Below are 20,556 nucleotides of genomic sequence, written 5' to 3' on the forward strand. Positions count from 1 at the left end.
TCATCCATGTGCTCTCTGGCAAACTTCAGACGGGCCTGGACATGCACTGGCTTCAGCAGCAGAACACGTCTGGCACTGCGGGATTTGATTCCCTGCCGTTGTAGTGTGTTACTGATGGTGACCTTTGTTACTTTGGTCCCAGCTCTCTGCAGGTCATTCACCAGGTCCCCCCGTGTGGTTCTGGGATCTTTGCTCACCGTTCTCATGATCATTTTGACCCCACGGGATGAGATCTTGCGTGGAGCCCCAGATCGAGGGAGATTATCAGTGGTCTTGTATGTCTTCCATTTTCTGATGATTGCTCCCACAGTTGATTTTTTCACACCAAGCTGCTTGCCTATTGTAGATTCACTCTTCCCAGTCTGGTGCAGGTCTACAATACTTTTCCTGGTGTCCTTCGAAAGCTCTTTGGTCTTGGCCATGGCGGCGTTTGGAGTCTGACTGTTTGAGGCTGTGGACAGGTGTCTTTTATACAGATGATGAGTTCAAACAGGTGCCATTCATACAGGTAACGAGTGGGGGACAGAAAAGCTTCTTACAGAAGACGTTACAGGTCTGTGAGAGCCAGAGATTTTCCTTGTTTGAGGTGACCAAATACTTATTTTCCACCCTAATTTACGAATAAATTCTTTACAAATCCTACCATGTGAATTCATGGATTTTTTTTTTCCACATTCTGTCTCTCACAGTTGAAGTGTACCTCTGGTGCAAATTACTGACCTCTGTCATCATTTTAAGTGGGGGAACTTGCACAATCGGTGGCTGACTAAATACTTTTTTGCCCCACTGTATTCACCAAGTAGAACAGCTTCCTCCTTTGCCCATGCTTCTCCTCTCCACCAAGTTTAATCACTTTCACCTTGAGATTTCTTGCATAATCGTGCTGACTGACAAACTGCACTGATCGCATTCTGCTCCAATAAATTTGCGCTTCTGTCTGGGGAGTTAAAAAAGGAACCTGTCGATACTCAGATACTTAAAGTTCACATGATATATCTTGTTTGTCCAGATCATATAACATCCAAGTGTAAAGACATCAAGTTGTGGATTTCATTATGATACATGTAGTATTTCCCACATAGAGGCACAGACTTCTTCGCATCCTGTGAGGTTATCAAAACTTTAAATATTGTCTCTTTGCTTTTGTATGAATTAAACAATCAGGATACAACATGTTTGCAACATTAACCAGTAACTGTTATATTTTGTGTTTCGCTCCATTTCCAGTATTCGTACAAATCCAAGATCCAAGCTCTACTTAAGTGGTCAATTATGACTAAATATTTTTCAACAAACAACATAATATGTTGGACATAAACTCCTATAGTGTACATAAGCATTACAGCCATCTACACTCACCAGCCACTTTATTAGGGACGTGTTCAACTATATTAAATCAGTTATTTAAATGGCAACGATAACACATTTAGGCCTGTAAACATAGTCAAGATAAAATGAGCATTAGAAAGGGGAAGAAAGGTGAGTTCAGTGACTTTTAATGTGGCATGGTGCCCGATGCATTTCAGAACCTGCTAATCTACTGGGATTTTCCCACACAAGAGAAAAGATCCAGTGAGAGCAGCAGTTCACTGGTTCAAGCTGATAAGAAGGCAACAGTAACTCAAATAACTACTCGTTACAACCAAGGGAGAGATTTGCATCATAGATGTGTTTGGATGTTTCCAGCATGTTGCTGAATCTCTGCCAAGAAGAATTAAAACCTTTCTTAAGGTTAAAGGTGCTCCAACACCAGACTAATGCCTAAAATGTACTTTACAAAGTGGTCAGTGAGACTTATTTGAAAGCATTTGTAAAGACAGAAAAGTCACGGTAATTTGCAATTGGCTCAAACACCGCGCACAGATGATCATCATACTAGTTCCCACAGCTTTACTAAACTAACTGGTTTATGACATTTTGTTTACCGAGGTGAATTCAGCTGTGCTCAGTCTTGCCATTTAAGACCCAGCAGTGATAGCAAAGGTAGCGGGTGTGTCTGTGTTTTGCCATGTGTTTGTACCAATCTCCTGCCTCGTGCTCGCAACTCCAACACCGTACTTCATAGTGACTTCAGCTGCGGAGTCAGCACATGGACCTGTATTCTCAGCGAAGCCGAGGTAATTATACGAGCCCAGGTTAATCACATCCTGCACTACCCGACCCGTGTATCTGCAAGAGAGGGCGAGAGGAGAAGATAAACAGACACAGGAAACAATCAATGAGAAGAAACTAATGATTTGGGAAACAGATTGGTATAATTAATAGTAATGATTGGTAGAAGTAATTAAAAACTAGACTGAGAGGTTTGATAGCATCAGCGTGCTCTTTTTTGTTTTTCCAATCTTTCTGGTGTCTGTGTCTCCCACATCTTCTCACTTGTGTGTTTTGTTTGACTTCACGAACATTATAGATCTTAAGTTGGACCGATTTTAATATGAGATGAACGCTACATGGCTGTTCATTCTGGGGTTATCACCTTCATAATATAAAGAGTGCGAATATATATATATATATATATATATATATATATATATATATATATATATATATATATATATATATAAATAAATAATGTACAAAACTGCTACATATACAATTCTGTACTAAAGTCTTAGAGCCATTCAACATGTTTTTATATTTTGCAGCCAAGAACCAGAATGACGTGCAATTTTTAAAGTTGTCTTGAGGAACAATTGTCCAGGCTTCCTGAAAGTCTTTCAATGGTTTTTATTTCCAGTCCAGTCTTTGTACCTGAACATTTTCAGACACATGCCTTCTTTGTTAAGCCACTTAACACTGAAATATAAACACTTAAGCATAAAAAAAGGCACCTAACTCGCTGGATGAGCCAGTGTTGTGTCTCCACAAACAGACAACTTGGCAAAGAGCCAACTTTAAACTATTAAACTGTAGCTTTGTTATTAGCACCGTGCTGCAAAACCACAGAATTTGTTCACATTTCTTTAGTTAAATCTACAAAAAGGTCAAAGGTAACACAGTCTGACAAGCAAAAAAAAAAAAAATAGCATTTTTATTTCTTTTTGCATCAACAGGATGATTTCCAAAGCACACCACGAGACAAATTAAAAACGCAATCCAACCTTCCCTGTCCACCTTAACTGTTCATGTGCATGAAACCAAACCCTGCTTAAGGATTAGTGATCAATGGACTCTAAACAACAAGCTTCTGGTCTTATCTTGTCTTATGTTTATATTGTCTGAGTACACATGTTCTGTCTGTTCATAGAATTTACATACTATACACAGAGGTAAACAAGGTGAGAATCCTACCTGCTCTATGCAATATAATGCTGTAATAAATGTGTTCAAGATTTCTCTACTTTTATTAGGATCTAGAGAAATAAACTTTATTAGGAACAACTCTACACCTTCTGAGTCACTTATCCAATCAGCTAAAACAGGATTTTCACCACAACAGCCTTTAGTGTGAAACAAAAGTAACAAACCTCCAGTGAACAGCTTCTTTTATTACTTTGTGCTCAAAAAAAAGAGAAATTCAACAGAAAGCTAAGGCTGGAGTGGGCACAGACTCTGTCAAAAGAGGACAGTTCAAAAGGAAAAGCAACCTGGTCTTATAAATCTTGAATTCTGTTCCAAATTAATGCACCAAGTCACAAACCAAAACTCCTATTATAGTCATACAGTCGTATCATATCAGGGGATATTGGGGATGTGTATTAATATTAATGTCCAGGTGAAAAATTTCTATGAAAACCACGTCAATCTCAAAGGCAGGTTTCCAGCATCTTTTGAATTCCACAACTCAATTAAGGTAGTTTTGTGTCTATTATGCAAACACATTAAGCAAATGTCACCTGATATCTGGCTGATTTATCAGTCTAGTGCTATTGTACTGTACATTAGTTTTCGTGTTTTATTTAATCAGGGGTAATGGAAAGGCCTGCCGGAGCTTTTAAAAAGCCGTGTCCAGTGAGAGACGTCTGGAACCTGGCCAACTTTGTGTGATGTTGGTAACATAGCAGTTATAAAGCATACTTCCCATTGCTATTGTGTGCCTGAAATCCTTAAGGTTAGCTTAATGATAACAATATTTGCGCTCTTGAATGAAAGCTACATTAATCTCACTCAAAAGTCCAGTTGTAGTCGTAGGTGGCTCGTTCCATCAGATCCATCTTGGCTCCCGGGACGCTGCATATAGGCCTGTTCCAGTTGTCTCTTATCCGCATATAGAGGTTTCTGGTGTAAAAGTTCTCGAAATCCTGGTAGAGCGGTACAAAATCCTACACATGGATGAAAAGGTAGATAATAAAGGAAAGTAAAAAGCAGCACAACATATAGGAATTTTCTCCTACATCACTGGTATTTCCTGTAACGATATCTAGATCTTCACAGTTTCAAGTTTCTTCAAAAGCTCACAAGGAAAGAATTTAATCTCATCCAGTTTAAGCATTACAACAACATTTAAAAGAACACACATGATCAAGGGAGCTGATATTCCTTGTTTCATGGAGGAAAACATCCGTCCGATATCGTCGGGCCCATTTAATGATTTCCCCACGAAAGGCTTCCTTTCCTTGACATAACTAAATTCTGAGAACAATGGGCTTTACTTTCACACATTACATAAGATGTTGGAAACAAAAGTGAGTGACACAGAAGACATTCTAAACATGTTCCACCTCTAACAAAAATGCAATCTTAAGCATGCACACTTTGGATTAAAGGCAACAAAGAATATTTCTATGTAAAGTTCCCCATAGCTGGACATAATTACAGCTGACAGGTTCATTTCAAACAACTGATGCTTGCTTTCTTTAAAAAACACCAAGCTTCAAGCAATGCTGATTAAAATGTTTGCAATATGACAACCTACATTGCAGATTCTAGTGATTGGGATGGATGCTTGCTTTGTAGTGTGCAAATATCACATTGGCTTACTTTGATTAATGAAACTACAAAAGGTTCTCCCCCCCCCTTTTTGTTATCACTACTGTTCCCGCACAAACACTGCAACAATTTGGTCACCAGGCAACATGTAATTAGAGCTCAGTCTCCCAGATAAGAACCATTCAACACCTGAAATGCGAGATGAATCCCTGCCAGAAGCAATCATAACGCTACAGCTACTGCGTTTAGGTAAAGGGCAGCCAAGTTTCTCAACTGCTGCCTTTATCTGGAATTTCTTAGCATGAGCCCTAACTTTGATTACCACCTTTTAGATCAATTGATTTTGTGTTCCTGCAAATTTACTGTTGCATTTGTTTTTCATCCTACCTTTTGCTCCTCTTTCTCTCTGGCGATGTGGCACCTTTCAATCTTCCAGTGACGAAGGAAGTCACGGAGGTAGCCAAAGATGGTCAGGATGCCGTAGCCCATGTATGTGAGCACTGCCACCATCATGGGGGTCTCTTCAAAGTACTCGATGAAGGGCCGGCTGTACAGCCTGCTGTTGTATGATGCTGCATAGACCTATGTAAATCAGAAAATGTACAGAAGCAAGTGGTTTAATTATTTTAATGAAAGACATGAAATAATATCTGCCATGCAAACTAGGAATCACAAAATAACTTAAAACAATCCAAACAATACAATCACAACAATTTTACAACACTAAATGAACTTCAAGACTCATGAAACATTATCATCTGCATTGCTGAACAGAGAAAAGTGGTAAAGAAGTACAAAAAAAAAATGCTGAAATTTTGGTTAAATTATTCCCTTTTTAAATAAAATATATACAAGTTTGGCATAATGATGATTGTGTTGCAAGTGGCAGCAATGTGACTTATCAATATGTAGTACTAGCATGTTTTACATCACGCTGTGTTACTATTTGTGTGTAATTGGAGCCAATGCAAAAAACAAACAAACAATAAAGTAGTTTATTGTCAGTAAATGTTACAGGACGTTTCTTAAGTCCAAGCTATAGAACAAGGCTCACACTGCAGCCCACAGTGCATCCACGGCTTCCATAGTTTACATTTGGTCATACAAGTTATGCAATGAAACGTGACAACTGATTCAAAACTTTGCTGAATAAAAATAACCAATTTAATCTGTTATAATAATCTTGTGGCAAAAGGCATCTTTCAATGTGTATGGGTGCTTAAGAAGCTGTGAAGAATTGTGTTTATACTTGAATCTGTCACATTCAAACAGCACATTTAAAAAATAACAACTTTAAATGTAAGTGGGAGCATGTGCTCAGAGGTGAGTCAAGCAGGAAAAAGAGCTTAAAACGCTTCAGTTTTCAAGAGGAGTTCATACAAGCAAAGCGCAGGTACCGTATACACTACACTTTGTAATTATAGTACAAAGAAAGGTCGCTTCACTTTTAACACTCCATAATATTGAATGCAGCCTTTTCTGTCACTCACGTAGCAGGTTGCTCTCATTGCATGTTTATAATGTGTTGAGATATCATCTCTTTTTGTTCACTGTGATGTGCTGTGATCTGAGCTTGAAGCCTCCGCCCTGTGTTTCAAAGTCGTAAAATCAAAAAAAACTCTGAGCAGCTCTGACAGCAGTGAGTCCCTGTTTCAGTTTGATTGGTTATTTCTGCAATAAGCCCTGCTTCTCTAAGCTACCATGGTGGAAGAGCTTCTCACGGATAAGATATCAGTCTGCATTAATATGGAGAATTACCACTGAATTATTTCAGAGTTAGGTTTGCCTGTCATATTGGCTCATCTTTCCCTGCCATGTCACTGTAATTTTACCTTTGAAAGTCTTTAACTCAGCTCTGCACAGTGTTGTTCATTGTGAATGGTGTTTGTATAGATGCTGGTAAACAGACTTATATTTTTGACAGTTAGTATACGAGACCAGCGTTGCTAGCTTGCAGGGTGTCTACCTTATGATACTCTGAAAGCCAAAGTGCCAGTAAAAAACAAAGTGAAAAGAAATGAGGAAATCAAACTGCAACAATATGTTTGACAAATCTGCTGATCTAGCTGAAATTAACCTGGGAGTGCTCTGATAATTGAAACATATTTTGAGTAGAGATGTACCGATTTATCCACCTTCTTGACTGAAATTAGCTCGCTAGTATCTTAATAATGGCAGTGGCTGATATTTTGTGCTGTGTAACATCAAAGAGCTGAAAATTAAAACAAACAAAAAAAAATACACAAACTTGATTTGCTGCTCTTCAAATATAGTCGTCTTTGTCATATCTGGTGCTAAACTACATTTTATTCAATTTCTTCACCATTTTCCAATTTATATGAAACCTTTGAGTGAAAAATATCCTTTGATTACTTAAAAATAAAAAAAGTCAGTAGCTGAAGCCATACTACGCAGGATTATGTTACAGTGATACCCAACCGCTGCTACCTGTATTTATGCAAACCTAGCCTAAAAAGAGATTCACAACATTTCCTAACTAAGACTTTAAAAGGAATAAACTTCCATGTCATTGTGCATACAATATACTTCGCCTCTTCCTTTGTCTTATTTACGAAAAAGTGGTTTAACTTTTGTTTTTATTGGCTGACATTTAGATGGTTCACTTAGAGGTACTTATTTAAAGCCAGACTGTATGAAAAAGGAAGATAAGACCAAACTATTACGTTCTGGTTCAGCTCTGTACTCAGGGAAGTAAACAGGGAGAGCGATGATTTGACTGCCAAATAAGGGAGGAGAAGGTTGTGTTGATAAACTTGAACAGATAGAATTCACTTTCTAATGTTTTTTCTTCTACATCTTGATAAGTAATTGGATAGACAATGAAACCTAATGGGCACTGTGCAGTTCACTTCACTATCGCGCTCATGGCTATTAGGGCATTGCATGTGACCGGTCATGCCTTTCCCTCAAATTCCTTACAGAATAGCAATGCTGACATCTGCATGAACCCTAATCAGCTGAGGTTTAGTCAGCAGGCACTCAGTTTCTTAGCCTGAAAAGCAAGTGTGGCAGAAACCCTCTGTGCAATTTGTACCAAATTCTTTAGTGACTAGAATAATCAGATAATAAACAGCAACGTGCTTCACGTTATTTTACTTAAGAACCACACGCTGGAGAAAACTGGGATTACTTTCCTCTCAAGAAATATTAATCTGACTCAAACAACAGGGGAAAAAATTCTCTGTATTTTCAATGCCAGTGTGTGTAGCAGCACCTAATCAGTCAGAGGAGGCCCATTAATTGGGCCAGCTACAGAAGATGCACCCAAGGGTGGAAATTTCATTAGCCTATTTGGGAAGAGCTGTTTTGCAGCATGCACTCAAGTCTCAGCGGACAGCTTGAAGTGAACAGGTGCACTGGTTCAGTGTCTCCCTAATCACTAACTCATCACAGTTTCAGTGTTGATTGCAAATGGAAGCCAACCGCCTCATGAAAGAGAAATGTTTCCAGACTTTTACTGCCAAACAAGTGAGAGAAAAGTACAGCCAAGATGAACAGAGCCAAAGAACGAGATTTAAAACTAAAACAGAAAGAAAAAGCTGACATATTGCACGAAATAAACACAACAATCTCCCTAAAGAACAATCAACTGAGTGGATGAGTTTGAGATTTGTTTCAAAATTGTCTGGAGTTATTCCATTCCCAGTTTGAGCCTCTGATCAAAGTCACAAACCTGGACTCCTCTTAAAATGGGTTGGAGAGCATCAAGGAGCCATTCAAAGTTTAGACTTTGATTTAAAAAATAAAAATATTATAATGGGGAATTAAAACGCTGCTGTAAGTCATTGAGAAAAAACGAGGTATCTAACCTGACAAATAAGCTGAAACTTTTTAAAGTGGACTTTTAAAAAAAATGGAGCTCGGCGTTTACTTTGTACAGGAGCCGGGAAACATCAGAACTCGATGACAGCATGCTGTGAGACTGCTGTCAGCAGCAGGACTCGGTCAGCTGTCCTACCCGAACACCACAGGACTTTATCATAATAACGGGAATTTAACAGCATCCTTCGGTGTCACGAGTCCACAGAGTGGATGCTTTCCCCGGCTTCACCAACCCATCCGACCCGTCCCATCCCGGGCCTCACCTCCTCCTCGGCGGTGTGGCAGCGGTTCTTGGGCGGCCGCTCATGGCAGGGGCGGGGGTAGAGGCTCTTTGCCAAACCGTTTCTCTCCGGCTTCAGCCCGTTCTTCACCCGCCGACACACTTCGTCGTCGGCTGCTTTGGTCTCGGGGCTTTCGGTCATTGCTGGGCAGGAATGGTGGAGCTGCCACAGTAACTTGCATGTAGGAACACGGAGCCTGCCCGCGGTGCAAAGCGGTGACAGTATCCGAGCAGTGAACGTTTACAAGCACACGCACTACAAACTCCCTGACACGCTCACATCCACGAACAGCAATCACACGCACAGCCCACTCCCTGTGTAACCTGAAAATCTAGATACTCAATACCGGAAAACAACGCCCCGTAAACCAACGTAAACCGAAGCCTGTCCTGGTGGGGGCGGGGCCATAATGTCTACAGAGAGGCGTGGCTTAAATTATGTACATTTGATTACAACTCATTACAGATGTTTTTGATGTCATTTAAAATAAATAAATAAATAAATAAAATATTACAAATTAGTCATAAGTACATGAGGTTCAGGAGGATTAACAGAAATTATATACAATTAAAAACTAAACTTAAAGTGTTAATATTTATAATATTTCACAATAAATTTGAAATGATTAGCATGAGGGGGTAAAATCGCCATAGTTTCATCACGTTTCGTCAGTACTTCCAAACAGTACTTCCAAACAGGGAAAGAAAAACTGAAAACTTCAAAGCAGCTTTAAAACACTAACAGCAGTTAAGAAGCTAATCAAGGGTGATTTTAACCCCCTAACCCTACCCTTAAAACTATTCTCAAAATTCTAATATAAAGTCCACACATGTGAAGGCACCTTATTTTCTGGAAATAGTACTGCACTTTGAATATAAACATTATGTAGATAATAGGTATTGATTTGCAAATAACTGTAAATGAATAACTTGAGGTTATGATATAATGATATACTACTATTCTATAGTGTTATCTTATCGTATGTGTTATCTTTAAAGATATAGATATATACTTTCCAGGTCAACTTGACAGAAAAGCAAGGTGAAATGTAAATGTTAACTCAAAGGTCAAATGTGAGATGATATTTAAAGGCCGTAGAATTGTGAGCATAGTCTCGAAGATAAAAAAGACATTTTATGAAAGCTTCACTAGAATCCCCACAAATTATTCCCTGTATACCTATATGCAAGAAACATAGTTTTAAATAGTTGTGTATATATATATATATATGTGTTTAATATCAATTTGACATTGAAATCAATCTATTGACTTTGAAGGAGAGGTCAGAGGTCAAATGTGACCTAATATTTTAAACCTTTATACGGTGCTCTTGTAAAAATCACAGTTTATAGTTATAAGACATTTTTTTGGGATCAATTTTCTTCCAATAAATCATAGATTTGACCTTAAAGACCCTGGTGGATGTAAGCCAGATTTCAGTGGTTTGTTAACATGACTCTACTTTACACTCCTACCAAGTTTTATCAGAATTCATTCAAAACCTCTCCCGCTGTTGTATTTACATACAGAATGACATGCCTGCACCCATGCACGTACGCAAATGCTATCAGAAAAATACATCCCCCCCTTAGTGGAGGTACTTATTATGGCGTCACAAGTGCAAGATGGTTTGATATCAAATGGCACCACATTCTTTAAACAATAAAAAACTCTGTGTTTGACGGAAAAAAGAACAAAACACTAGACTTTAATTTGAATCTTGGCCGTGTTTATCCTTCCTTCACGTGTCACATCTGTCTGTAGTCCATCACACACAGTGACAAACAGAAAAAGCTGAAAACACTTCCCAGTCGTCTGAGTTCAGGTTGAACAGCATATCTTCAGGCACGTATTCTGTTTGTTGGCACAGGAGCAAAAATTCCCATTAAGTAAGCTGCTTATTATTCCACTGCAGCCCCAGATTTAATAAACACAATTACAAATCGCAAAGAAATCTTTAATGAGCTTGATAAATGATATGGAGCAATCTTCTTATGTGTCGTATCAGATTTTTAACTAATTATGGAACTGTGGCTTGTCATATGTGTGCAAATAGAAACACGAACATGCTCACAAGTCTTAAAAAAATCATCCACTTAATATGAGATAAAAGGTGGTGCAAGTTCTCTCAGATTTCTTTGTGGATTCATGTCTTTGCACTGCCCTGTTAAAGGCTTTCAGAACACATTCTACAAGATCACGAGTTAAGCATCAAACCAGCTTTCTGACTCACTGTCCTTGTGACTGCGATCATTTCTGCTGAAAATACAGTCTAGCTACCCCCTCTTGTGGCGCAAGGTTGGAATGGCAACAAGTGAAAATTGCTGTGTAAAAATAAAGACTGAAGACCTGAGACTGATGGCCTCAGGAACACATAGTAAAGGGTCAGGAAAACAAATGTCAATGAAAATGTTGATAGAGTTTGGGTGCTGCTAATTGAAGAGCCAGACAATATAATGATATTAATGATATTATTAATAATAATAATAATAATTTGATATCTTTCATTTACTTTGAAATGTGCCCAGTCTCTAATTATAAGTGTTCGGACCGTGCATTGCACCTGAGTGATGGTTACAAGGAAACAACACATGGCTTTAATTAAATGCTGATTATTGCCACTAATGACCTAATGTTCTCTGTCAGTCATTTGTCTCTCCCCAATGATTTCATTTGGACAAACATGGTGCCAAGGCCCTGACATGGTATACCATTTAGACTATCACTCTGCATTGCACTATTGATGTCAGTAACTGCATGTACCTGCAAAAAATAATCAAAATAAGTTCCAAATACGTGATTACAATGATTCCTCTATGGTAGTGGAGCATTTGTGATTCCTCTGGTTCGGCTGCCACACACCAGCAACTGCAGTGAGCCTGTGATGGCTATGTATTACAACAGAAACTGTGATTTCCTCACTATTTTCTTCTCCGAAATGAGCTCCCGTGCCAGTGGGAAATAAGCAGCATGCATTACACTGAACGTTTGACCTAATCTGTGTCATTTCAACTTGATGGCCATTTTGCTATTCTCCCTGTCTGATAGGTTACGATGACGCATCCTATCACATTCTTTTACTGCTTCCTTGTCATGAGTGAAGGGCTTGCATCAAGCAACACACCCCGCAGGAGCGTTCCCTTCCAAGGTAAGACATCTTATTTACATGATAGTTTGAAAGAGAGCCTAACAGCAGTACACAGTGACTAATGAAGAGCAAATTATTTTATATACTATGCAGTGTGATATATATATATATATATATATATATATATATATATATATAACACTAAAGGAGCTCTGCTGGAGAGATGGAAAATATTAACAGAAGATGTTGGTGTTTTAAAGTTGGTGTCAGAGATCACTGCCTAACATTTCAGTCCAGGTCTAGATTTGGTGATCGGATAGGTAGGTATGAAAAATGTGTTATTCCCATTCCTGATTTCCTTTTATTGTATGTTTGTCACACAGATTTAAATACATTTAAAAATTAATTTAAAAATGTAAATATTAGACAAATATAACATAACATAGCATATATTAGACAAATATATTCTACTCCAGATGTTATTGGAGACACACCTTTTAAAAGTTCAACTTTTGTCTGGTCAGTCCACAGAGTATTTTTCCAAGTCTTGGGGATCATCAAGATGTTTTCTTGCAAAACTGAGATGAGCCTTTACCCGTATGTTCCTTTTGCTTAGCAGTGGTTTTTGTCTTGACTGACTTTAACTGAGGCAAGTGGGACCTGCAGTTCCTTGGATGTTGTTATAAACACCTTCATTAAAAAACTTGCTTGTGTTATCTTTGTCTAATATTTACATTTGTTTGATGATCTAAAACATTTAAGTGTGACAAACATACAAAATAACAGGAAATCAGGAAGGGGGCGAACACTTTTTCTGCAGCACTTTATAATCTGAAGCGCTGTCTCTATAGACTGGCTGTCATCTTGCTAGACACCAGTTCTATCACGATTGTAATATTTCATCACATGATGAAAGGTTATCACAGAATAATCCTCTATTGTTATGCAGTGACCTTTTATTTTTGGTAACAGTGCACCCACATCATGCCAGAGCATATCAGAGCCACTGGATCCCCTCACTTTAGGTGTCAAGGGTTCTTGTTTCTCCTTCAAATCCATTGCATACACCATCATGCTTCAACAGTCATGCTAATTGGTTTCTGGAGCAATGTCACTATTATTATTATTATTATTATTATTATTATAATAACCATTATTATGCAGCTAAAATTCAGCTTTTTGACCTAACCTAGGCAAATATTTGTAGGGTCACCTTCGACAAAGCATTGATATACATATATATTACAATATATATGATTAAGAATATTCTAAATCAAAGCACACAGTTATAATAAAACAGGCATTTATGCATTTTTGTTGAAAACTTGATAGACTACGCAACATAACACATCAAAGCGGACATTATTAAAATGCATGGGTTTGAATGATAACCTCAAGCTCCTTGTCCACCTGTCTGCCCTAGACATAAACTTGAAACAGTTCAAAGAGTCTGGCTTTGACAGTTTGAGCTCTTTGATGGTAAGAGAAGACATTGGTCAGCTTGTCCTTGGTGCCAGAGGGAAAGTGCTCACCCTTAGCTTGGATGACATCACCAAACAGACCAGCGAGGTATGACCTTTGTTTGTCTGAGTAGACCGCTGTGCTCTACTTCAGAATGGCGACCCCTTTTTAATGTGAAAGAATTAATCTGCAGGTTTCAAAATACTCAAATAGAGAACCATAAGAAGCTTGTCAAACATAAAAGAGTCTTGGTCATTACCAGTAGTTTTTTCTTCCAGAATAAATGGGCTGTGAGCTCTGCAGATAAAGACCTCTGTCAGATGAAGGGCAAGAGTGCTGAGGTATAGTAAAAAGTTAGCAAATATTATCAGCTCTACGTGGAGGTTTTCACTCCCAAACACAACTTACAGTTTGGGACTTTATTCTTTTATTTTTGTATGGTCTTCCAACAGGAATGTGATAACTTTATCAGGACCCTGCACACAATGGGGGACAGTAAAATGCTTGTGTGTGGGACAAACGCTTTCAACCCTGTGTGTGACTATATGGTAAGTATCTTTGTAAAAGCAAACTTAGAATACACAGGACCAAACGTAAAGACATGGATATGCCACTAAATCAGGAAAATAAAATATCCGAAATGGGAAAAGAGATGATGAATATATTTCCAAAGACAAGCATCGGCTTGTGTTTCAATTTGCAGCTGGAGCAACAGAGCAAAAATATATAAAATTAACAATTTAGTGGAAATAATGCATAATATTCAAACAGACACCGTTTTATATAGTGTGGGATTTATTTTATTACTTTACATCTTCAACAGTAGAATATTAAACTTCAGGGACTGAACTGTCATCTATGGTTGCTAAATAGCTTTATAGATAGTCTTAGCCTAACTGTTTGTACCATCATTGTAAACAGTCATATTGTTTGCAGCATTATATTTATTGATTTATTTATTAAGGAAATATAAAATGAAGTGCTAGTTGGTGATCTTTAGATGAAATCGGAGGCTATTAAAAAAGGTTTGGCAGAACAAGGTTATTTAACCTTATTACAGTTCATAATTAGGTATTTTAGTAATAGAGAGTCAGAGATATTGTTTTGATTTTTTTATTTACCCTTTGGCATGAAAATGAATAAGGCATGCTAGTTCACTTGGCATGAAATTAATTACTTTTGTTACTTACAATCACACACAGAGAAAGTGCAGGACACATGAGGAAACCAGCAGGACAAATACTATACACACGGGAGACTAGAACAAATGTGTGCACCTGAACAACAACACAAATACTCAGCTTGAAAAAATAAAAATGAAAACAAGAAACAAAAGTCAAAAATATGACAAGAAAATGCAATACTACACCAAACTCTGCCATTACTGTAACAGCTTATAGTACTTTGTAAAGTTTAGCATGTAGTGAAAACACTGTCCACACTGATTAATAACGTGAGACCCTTAAACATGATTTAATCTTTTAACAGACTTTAACAAACGGAACTCTCTCCTTGGAAAGAAAAACACAAACAGGTCGGGGGAAAATTCCTTTTGACCCCTACCAACGCTTTGCGACCTTTATGGATGGTGAGTAGCTGTATGTATTCTTCTTCCTTTGATGAATAATAGTCTGGCATAAGATGAGATTCCAGAAAGCTAAAGCTTTTTCCTCTCCACTCAAAAGGTGATACTTTGTACTCCGCTGCTTCAACAAACTTTCTGGGTACAGAATCGGTGTTCCAGAGATTCGGACTAAACCCTGTCAAGACTGAATTAAAACGCTCCTGGTTAAATGGTAATTTCATCTTTCTGGACATGTAACCCAATTATGTACCTCATTATAAGGTGTCAGATACCTGAGACAGACCTTAATAGCTCCACCTTGTAAAACTCTTAACTATTTGATCTCATATTGTAAATGGTTTGACCCAGATCCCACCATGATTTCCATAAGCCTCATTGAAGCAAGCAAAAATAGCAGCAAGGGTGAAGATGGCAACGTGTTTCTGTTCTTCTATGAAAATGCTGTGGAGGAACTTCACGGCAGCATCCCAGTGTCCAGGATTGCTCGTGTGTGTAAGGTAGCTACTGTAAACTCATCTGATAAAGAAAATATCAAGGCCATGTTCGTGTGCAGTAAATGTCTTTGTAACGTGGCACAAATGTTACAATTGTTTATGGGTTTGGTTTTAGAGCGACTTGGGGGGCAAAAGGACACTACAGCAAAAGTGGACTTCTTTCCTGAAAGCCAGACTGAACTGTCCATTTGGAGATGTTGGCTCACCATCTTTGGTCCAGGATGTTTTTCTCCTCTCAGACGAGAATGACTGGAGGAACAGCGTCTTCTACGCCACATTCATCTCCAACTCGTAAGCTGTGTTAATTTGTATTATAGCATCATTATTTTGCATGTACAGTACTGATAAAACCAAAGCAACAGTATACTGTAATGACTTCATGAGTTCAATGTTCCAGTGTAGTTTGATTAAATGATTTTTGCGACTGGGTGATGGATGTCCAGATAAATATATAAAAGGTGCCATTTTTAGGTCAAAGTGAATTAATTTAATCAAAATCTTGCACGACAGCTCAGGTCATCTCATCATAGCTTGCAGCAATTGTTCACTGCTAGAAATATGGTGGTGCACCATGTTTCTCTTAGAACTTTCTGTAGTTTGTCACAAAGCCACCTAGTAAATAATCTCAGGATTAAATCACAAGGCAGAGTAAAAGTGAACAAACACAAGAGACAATAAACAACAACAGATACCACAAGCTGGCTGATAATGATCTCAGAGGTCTAGTATCTCAAAACTAGCTATCAGAAAAGGAAACAAGTCCAGTGGGTGAAGATGTATCTCCATTCACAGCGGATCATAGAAAACCCCTACTTACTGATGAATCAGGGTTAGAGATTTAAGAAAAGGGTGCATGTAAAGAGATGAAGAAGAGAGAGAGTGACACCACAGTGGAACTACTGAAGAGGGATAATTGGCCCAACCACACCTAACAGCTTCAAAGAACATTTCTGTAGCACTAAATTAAGGCGGCCAAGCATTCCTGACATTACAAGAGTCTGTTTGGAACATTTTCCAAGTCTGCAGGGAAAATGTGGTTAATATGGGCTAGAACAGCTGCTGTCATTACATGACAAAATGAGACATACCAAAATAAATTTAATTCAGCTTTTTCAAGTGAAATATTAGAATTATTTTCTGAGATAAAACATTTTGTGTTAAGTTGCAAACAAATACCAAGTACAGGTATAAGCAGTGTATCAGCAGTCATATATATGCTGTAGGGATTTTTTTGTATCTGTTGCAGGGAGCCCTCCTGTGATTGCAGTCACTCTGCTGTCTGTGCATACAAGCTGTCAGACATCAGCCAGGTGTTTAGTGGGAGGTTTCTGACTGAGTTGGATACTGGGAACTGGGACATATACACAGGAGAGGAGCCATCCCCCTACCCTGGTTCAGTGAGTATTAAGCCAAACTTTATATATTAACTGACTTTTTCCTTTTAAATAAAAAACAACATAATCTGACTTGCTTTCTGTCATATACTCAGTGCATTGATGATGAAATGCGTGCCAGCGGCCTGACGAGCTCTTTGAACCTCTCAGACACAACGCTGTTGTTTGTAAAGAACCACCCTCTGATGGAGGGTGTGGTTTCGCCAATGACTGGCAAGCCTCTGCTTTTCAAGCCAATGACGCATTTTTCGAACATTGTAGTGGACCAAGTCACGTCACTGGATGGACAACAGCACCTGATTATGTTCGTCGGCACAGGTGCACATTCATCCATGCCAGTAACAAAATCACACAAGACAGATGAATCACACTGACAGATGAAGCTCCATGATGGATTCATTTCTCTTTCCCACAGATACTGGTTGGCTGCAGAAGGCGGTGAAGTTTGAAGGTGAGGACGGGCGTATCATTGAGGAGCTGCAGCTGTTTAAAGAGCCTCAGCCTGTGGATTTCCTGCAGCTTTCCTCCAAGACTGTAAGGTTCACTAATTTTGTCCAAATGCAAAACTAAGCTGGGAAATCTTTAACTTGAGTTTAATGGCTGTCTTACTCAGCTCTGAGCAGTAGTAATTTAAATATGCTTGTAAAGAGATGGCTGTAAACTCGTTTTGTTTGTTTGTTTTTTCCCTGTAGGGCCATCTGTACAGTGGCACCAGTAATGCAGTTGTTCAGATTAATCTTAGAGACTGTAGCCGCTACACATCATGTGATGACTGCCTTCTTGCCAGAGATCCATACTGTGGCTGGGACCAGATCAGAAGCCAGTGTGCATCGGTTTTTGGTGCATCAAACTCATCAATGTAAGCCAAATTACTGACCATGCTAAAGAGCGAGAGTGCTAAGCTTTGGACTAAATGAAGGTTTTTCCCTCCTTCTAGGATTCAGAGTCTCAGTAATGGAGACATCACGATGTGCCCACCCTCTGAGTGTAAGTGCAGCATTCATTCTCTTGCAGTGCAAGCAAGTGCAGGCTGACAAAAACAGATCACTAATTTTTACCATTTACAACAACATGGAGATATAAAGAGCTTTTGTTTTGTTTGATCTGTCCCTCAGCAAAAAAGAAACCTGTCACTGTCTACTTCAACGTCAACATATCTCAGCTCCTCCCATGTTCCCCTGACACCAACCTACCAATCATCTGGTACTTTTCTCACAACGTCCTTCATTTTGGTCCACAATTCACTGTATTGAGTCTGGGTCTCATCATCAGACCTTCCTATTCTGATGCTGGACTGTACAGATGTGAGACAGTAGAAGCAGTGAAGGGCAGAGTCCACAGAAAAACCATTGCTCAGTACCTTGTTAAGGTTCACGACACTGATGCCATTATGACGAACCTGAGGGCTGCTGTTTGCATAATGGCTGCTGTTGTTTCCTTGGTCTCATTTTCCAAAGCTGTGTTTATGGTGATTGGATACCTAAAGTCAAAAAAAGGAAACATTCGACGTGGCAACAAGAACTGCAACAACCATCAAATGAGGCCTTGTAATTATTAGGAACCAAGCACGTTAAAGATGCATGGAGGAAGGCCCGCTTCAAAGTGGGAAGGATGCTAGCACAAAAGGACACCGGCAATAGCATCAGTGTTTGTGAGATCTCAGACCGGTGCTCTTCTTCTACTCCTCTACCTTTGTTACATTTAATGCAAAAAAAGGAAATAAAAAACAGACCATATGAAAACAGTCATGGAATTCCAAACTCAGCATCATTACACCCACTGAAATTGTTACCTCTTCCAAAATACAGTGATTCAATAAAATGATTGGACATTATATTTTATTGTCATATTTGTGAGCCAAACAGTGCCAGTGTCAACCTATGGACTTTGGAGTTTGTGTATTTTATCTATTAGGCACAATGTTATGTAATTTATCTTGACTTTTATCTGTTTTTTTTTATTTCACAGCTTTTGCTACATTTATACTAAACCAAAGTAATTAAATAATAGAAAAACAATTAAATTACAGAAAAACTCTTGTTTTTGCTTTTTTCCAGTAAGAAAAACAAGTCTGCATATTGACCTACGTGAAAATTTTCCTGCAATTTTGCTTATCACAGTTTAAGCCCAAAGAGTCATGTTGACATATTTTTTTTCATTTAATACAGCAGCATTTGTTTATAATGTAGAAAAACTAAGACCTGTGGCTGAAAGTTCACTTCGCTTTCTTATTTGAAGATATGTCAGAATTAAATTTATACTTAAGCTTTACACTGACAGAAAGAGGAGTTTCACTGGTTGAGCATTGATGCAACAGCTGAGATATGATGCTATATAAATAAAATTGAATCTAATTGGTCCAACTTGACATCAAAGTGGGTCTTATGTGGCCCACAATGTCAAATGAGTTTGACATCTCTGCCTTATGATATTTAAGGACTCCGCTGTAGATAAGAGACATTAAAATGTTTTTTTCAATTAAAAACCTTCAAAAATAAAAATAAAGCACATGTTTCTATGATTTTGTATCTTTGAATATTTGACTTTAAATGGTAAATGGTAAATGGCCTGTATTTGTATAGCGCTTTTCTAGTCCCTAAGGACCCCAAAGCGCTTTACACAACCTGTCATCCACCCATTCACACACTGGTGATGGCAAGCTACAATGTAGCCACAGCCACCCTGGGGCGCACTGACAGAGGCGAGGCTGCCGGACACTGGCGCCAGCGGGCCCTCTGACCACCACCAGTAGGCAACGGGTGAAGTGTCTTGCCCAAGGACACAACGCCCGAGACTGTCCAAGCCGGGGCTCGAACCGGCAACCTTCCGATTACAAGGCAAACTCCCAACTCTTGAGCCACGATCGCCCCTTGAGCCACGACTTTAACCAGCGTGCAGGCCTCTTGTATCACCACAAAGTCCATTCTAATCATACAGTATGCATGTTGGAAGCTGCTACCGTATCACATTTCTTTTTAAATACTCAATTAAGGATGATGAGGAAAGCTTTAAGTACATTTTACATTTCCTCTCACCTGCAATGATTGGCTGAGCTGTTTGATGGCATCATGTATAAAGGAGTAGGCTGCACTGGTTGCTAGCACAGCATAATTCAGGGCACCCTCAGCTTTGTGTGCTCAGCCTGTAGCACAGCATTCAGAAATAATGGCAGCTAGTCCATCCAGCTTCTCACTGTCTGCAGTGATTATTACTGCAGCTATTGGATGACATATAGCTGTCACTGTGATTATGGCTCCAGTCATTGCTGTGCTTTGGCTGTTACAACTTTGGCTTTGACACAGGAGTTAATGGGTGTGTGCATATGCAGTGGTGGTTGGGTTGGGTGAGTGTTAGATTGAAAGAGCTGTGTGTGCGCTCTTATGCTGTGCATTGCTAACACACCTGTCACAGAAGCGCTGTAGGTTCGGATAGCAGTACGGGTAGGCATGCATACAACAGCATAGATTACACCATAGAGCTACAAGAAACAACAGCCAGGAAGAACTGCTGTGCTCTCATGCAGCAGCTTTTACAATGAGAA

The 20,556-nt window shown here is 38.9% G+C and overlaps 2 protein-coding genes across 3 annotated transcripts in view; one reads left to right on the forward strand and one right to left on the reverse strand.

The window, feature by feature from the left end:
- Window positions 1-9,394, reverse strand: part of LOC113012162 (serine palmitoyltransferase 2-like) — a 22,300-nt gene extending 12,906 nt beyond the window's left edge. The window contains exons 1-4 of the mRNA XM_026152190.1: window positions 8,976-9,394; window positions 5,257-5,451; window positions 4,108-4,262; window positions 2,021-2,169 (exon numbers count right to left, since the gene is read on the reverse strand). Coding sequence (XP_026007975.1) covers window positions 2,021-2,169; window positions 4,108-4,262; window positions 5,257-5,451; window positions 8,976-9,134 — 658 coding nt within the window. The 5' untranslated portion in view covers window positions 9,135-9,394. The remainder of the gene's footprint in view (window positions 1-2,020; window positions 2,170-4,107; window positions 4,263-5,256; window positions 5,452-8,975) is intronic.
- LOC113012161 (semaphorin-4E-like) lies at window positions 5,979-18,839 on the forward strand. 2 transcript variants are annotated; one of them, XM_026152187.1, is made up of 15 exons: window positions 5,979-6,262; window positions 12,042-12,141; window positions 13,505-13,650; window positions 13,821-13,883; window positions 13,995-14,090; window positions 15,031-15,130; window positions 15,228-15,338; window positions 15,476-15,624; window positions 15,737-15,912; window positions 16,868-17,018; window positions 17,111-17,333; window positions 17,431-17,549; window positions 17,708-17,874; window positions 17,953-18,002; window positions 18,131-18,839. In XM_026152187.1, the coding sequence occupies exons 2-15, from the start codon at window positions 12,048-12,050 to the stop codon at window positions 18,571-18,573; spliced, it is 2,088 nt and encodes a 695-aa protein (XP_026007972.1). In that variant the 5' UTR covers window positions 5,979-6,262; window positions 12,042-12,047; the 3' UTR covers window positions 18,574-18,839. The 2 variants fall into 2 exon arrangements, with proteins under 2 accessions (XP_026007972.1, XP_026007974.1); XM_026152189.1 differs by lacking the exons at window positions 5,979-6,262; window positions 13,505-13,650 and having other exon boundaries at window positions 12,078-12,141.
- Window positions 18,840-20,556: the final 1,717 nt, after the last annotated feature.

Source organism: Astatotilapia calliptera, chromosome 19 (assembly GCF_900246225.1).
Source record: "Astatotilapia calliptera chromosome 19, fAstCal1.2, whole genome shotgun sequence".
Classification (NCBI taxonomy): Eukaryota; Metazoa; Chordata; class Actinopteri; order Cichliformes; family Cichlidae; genus Astatotilapia; species Astatotilapia calliptera.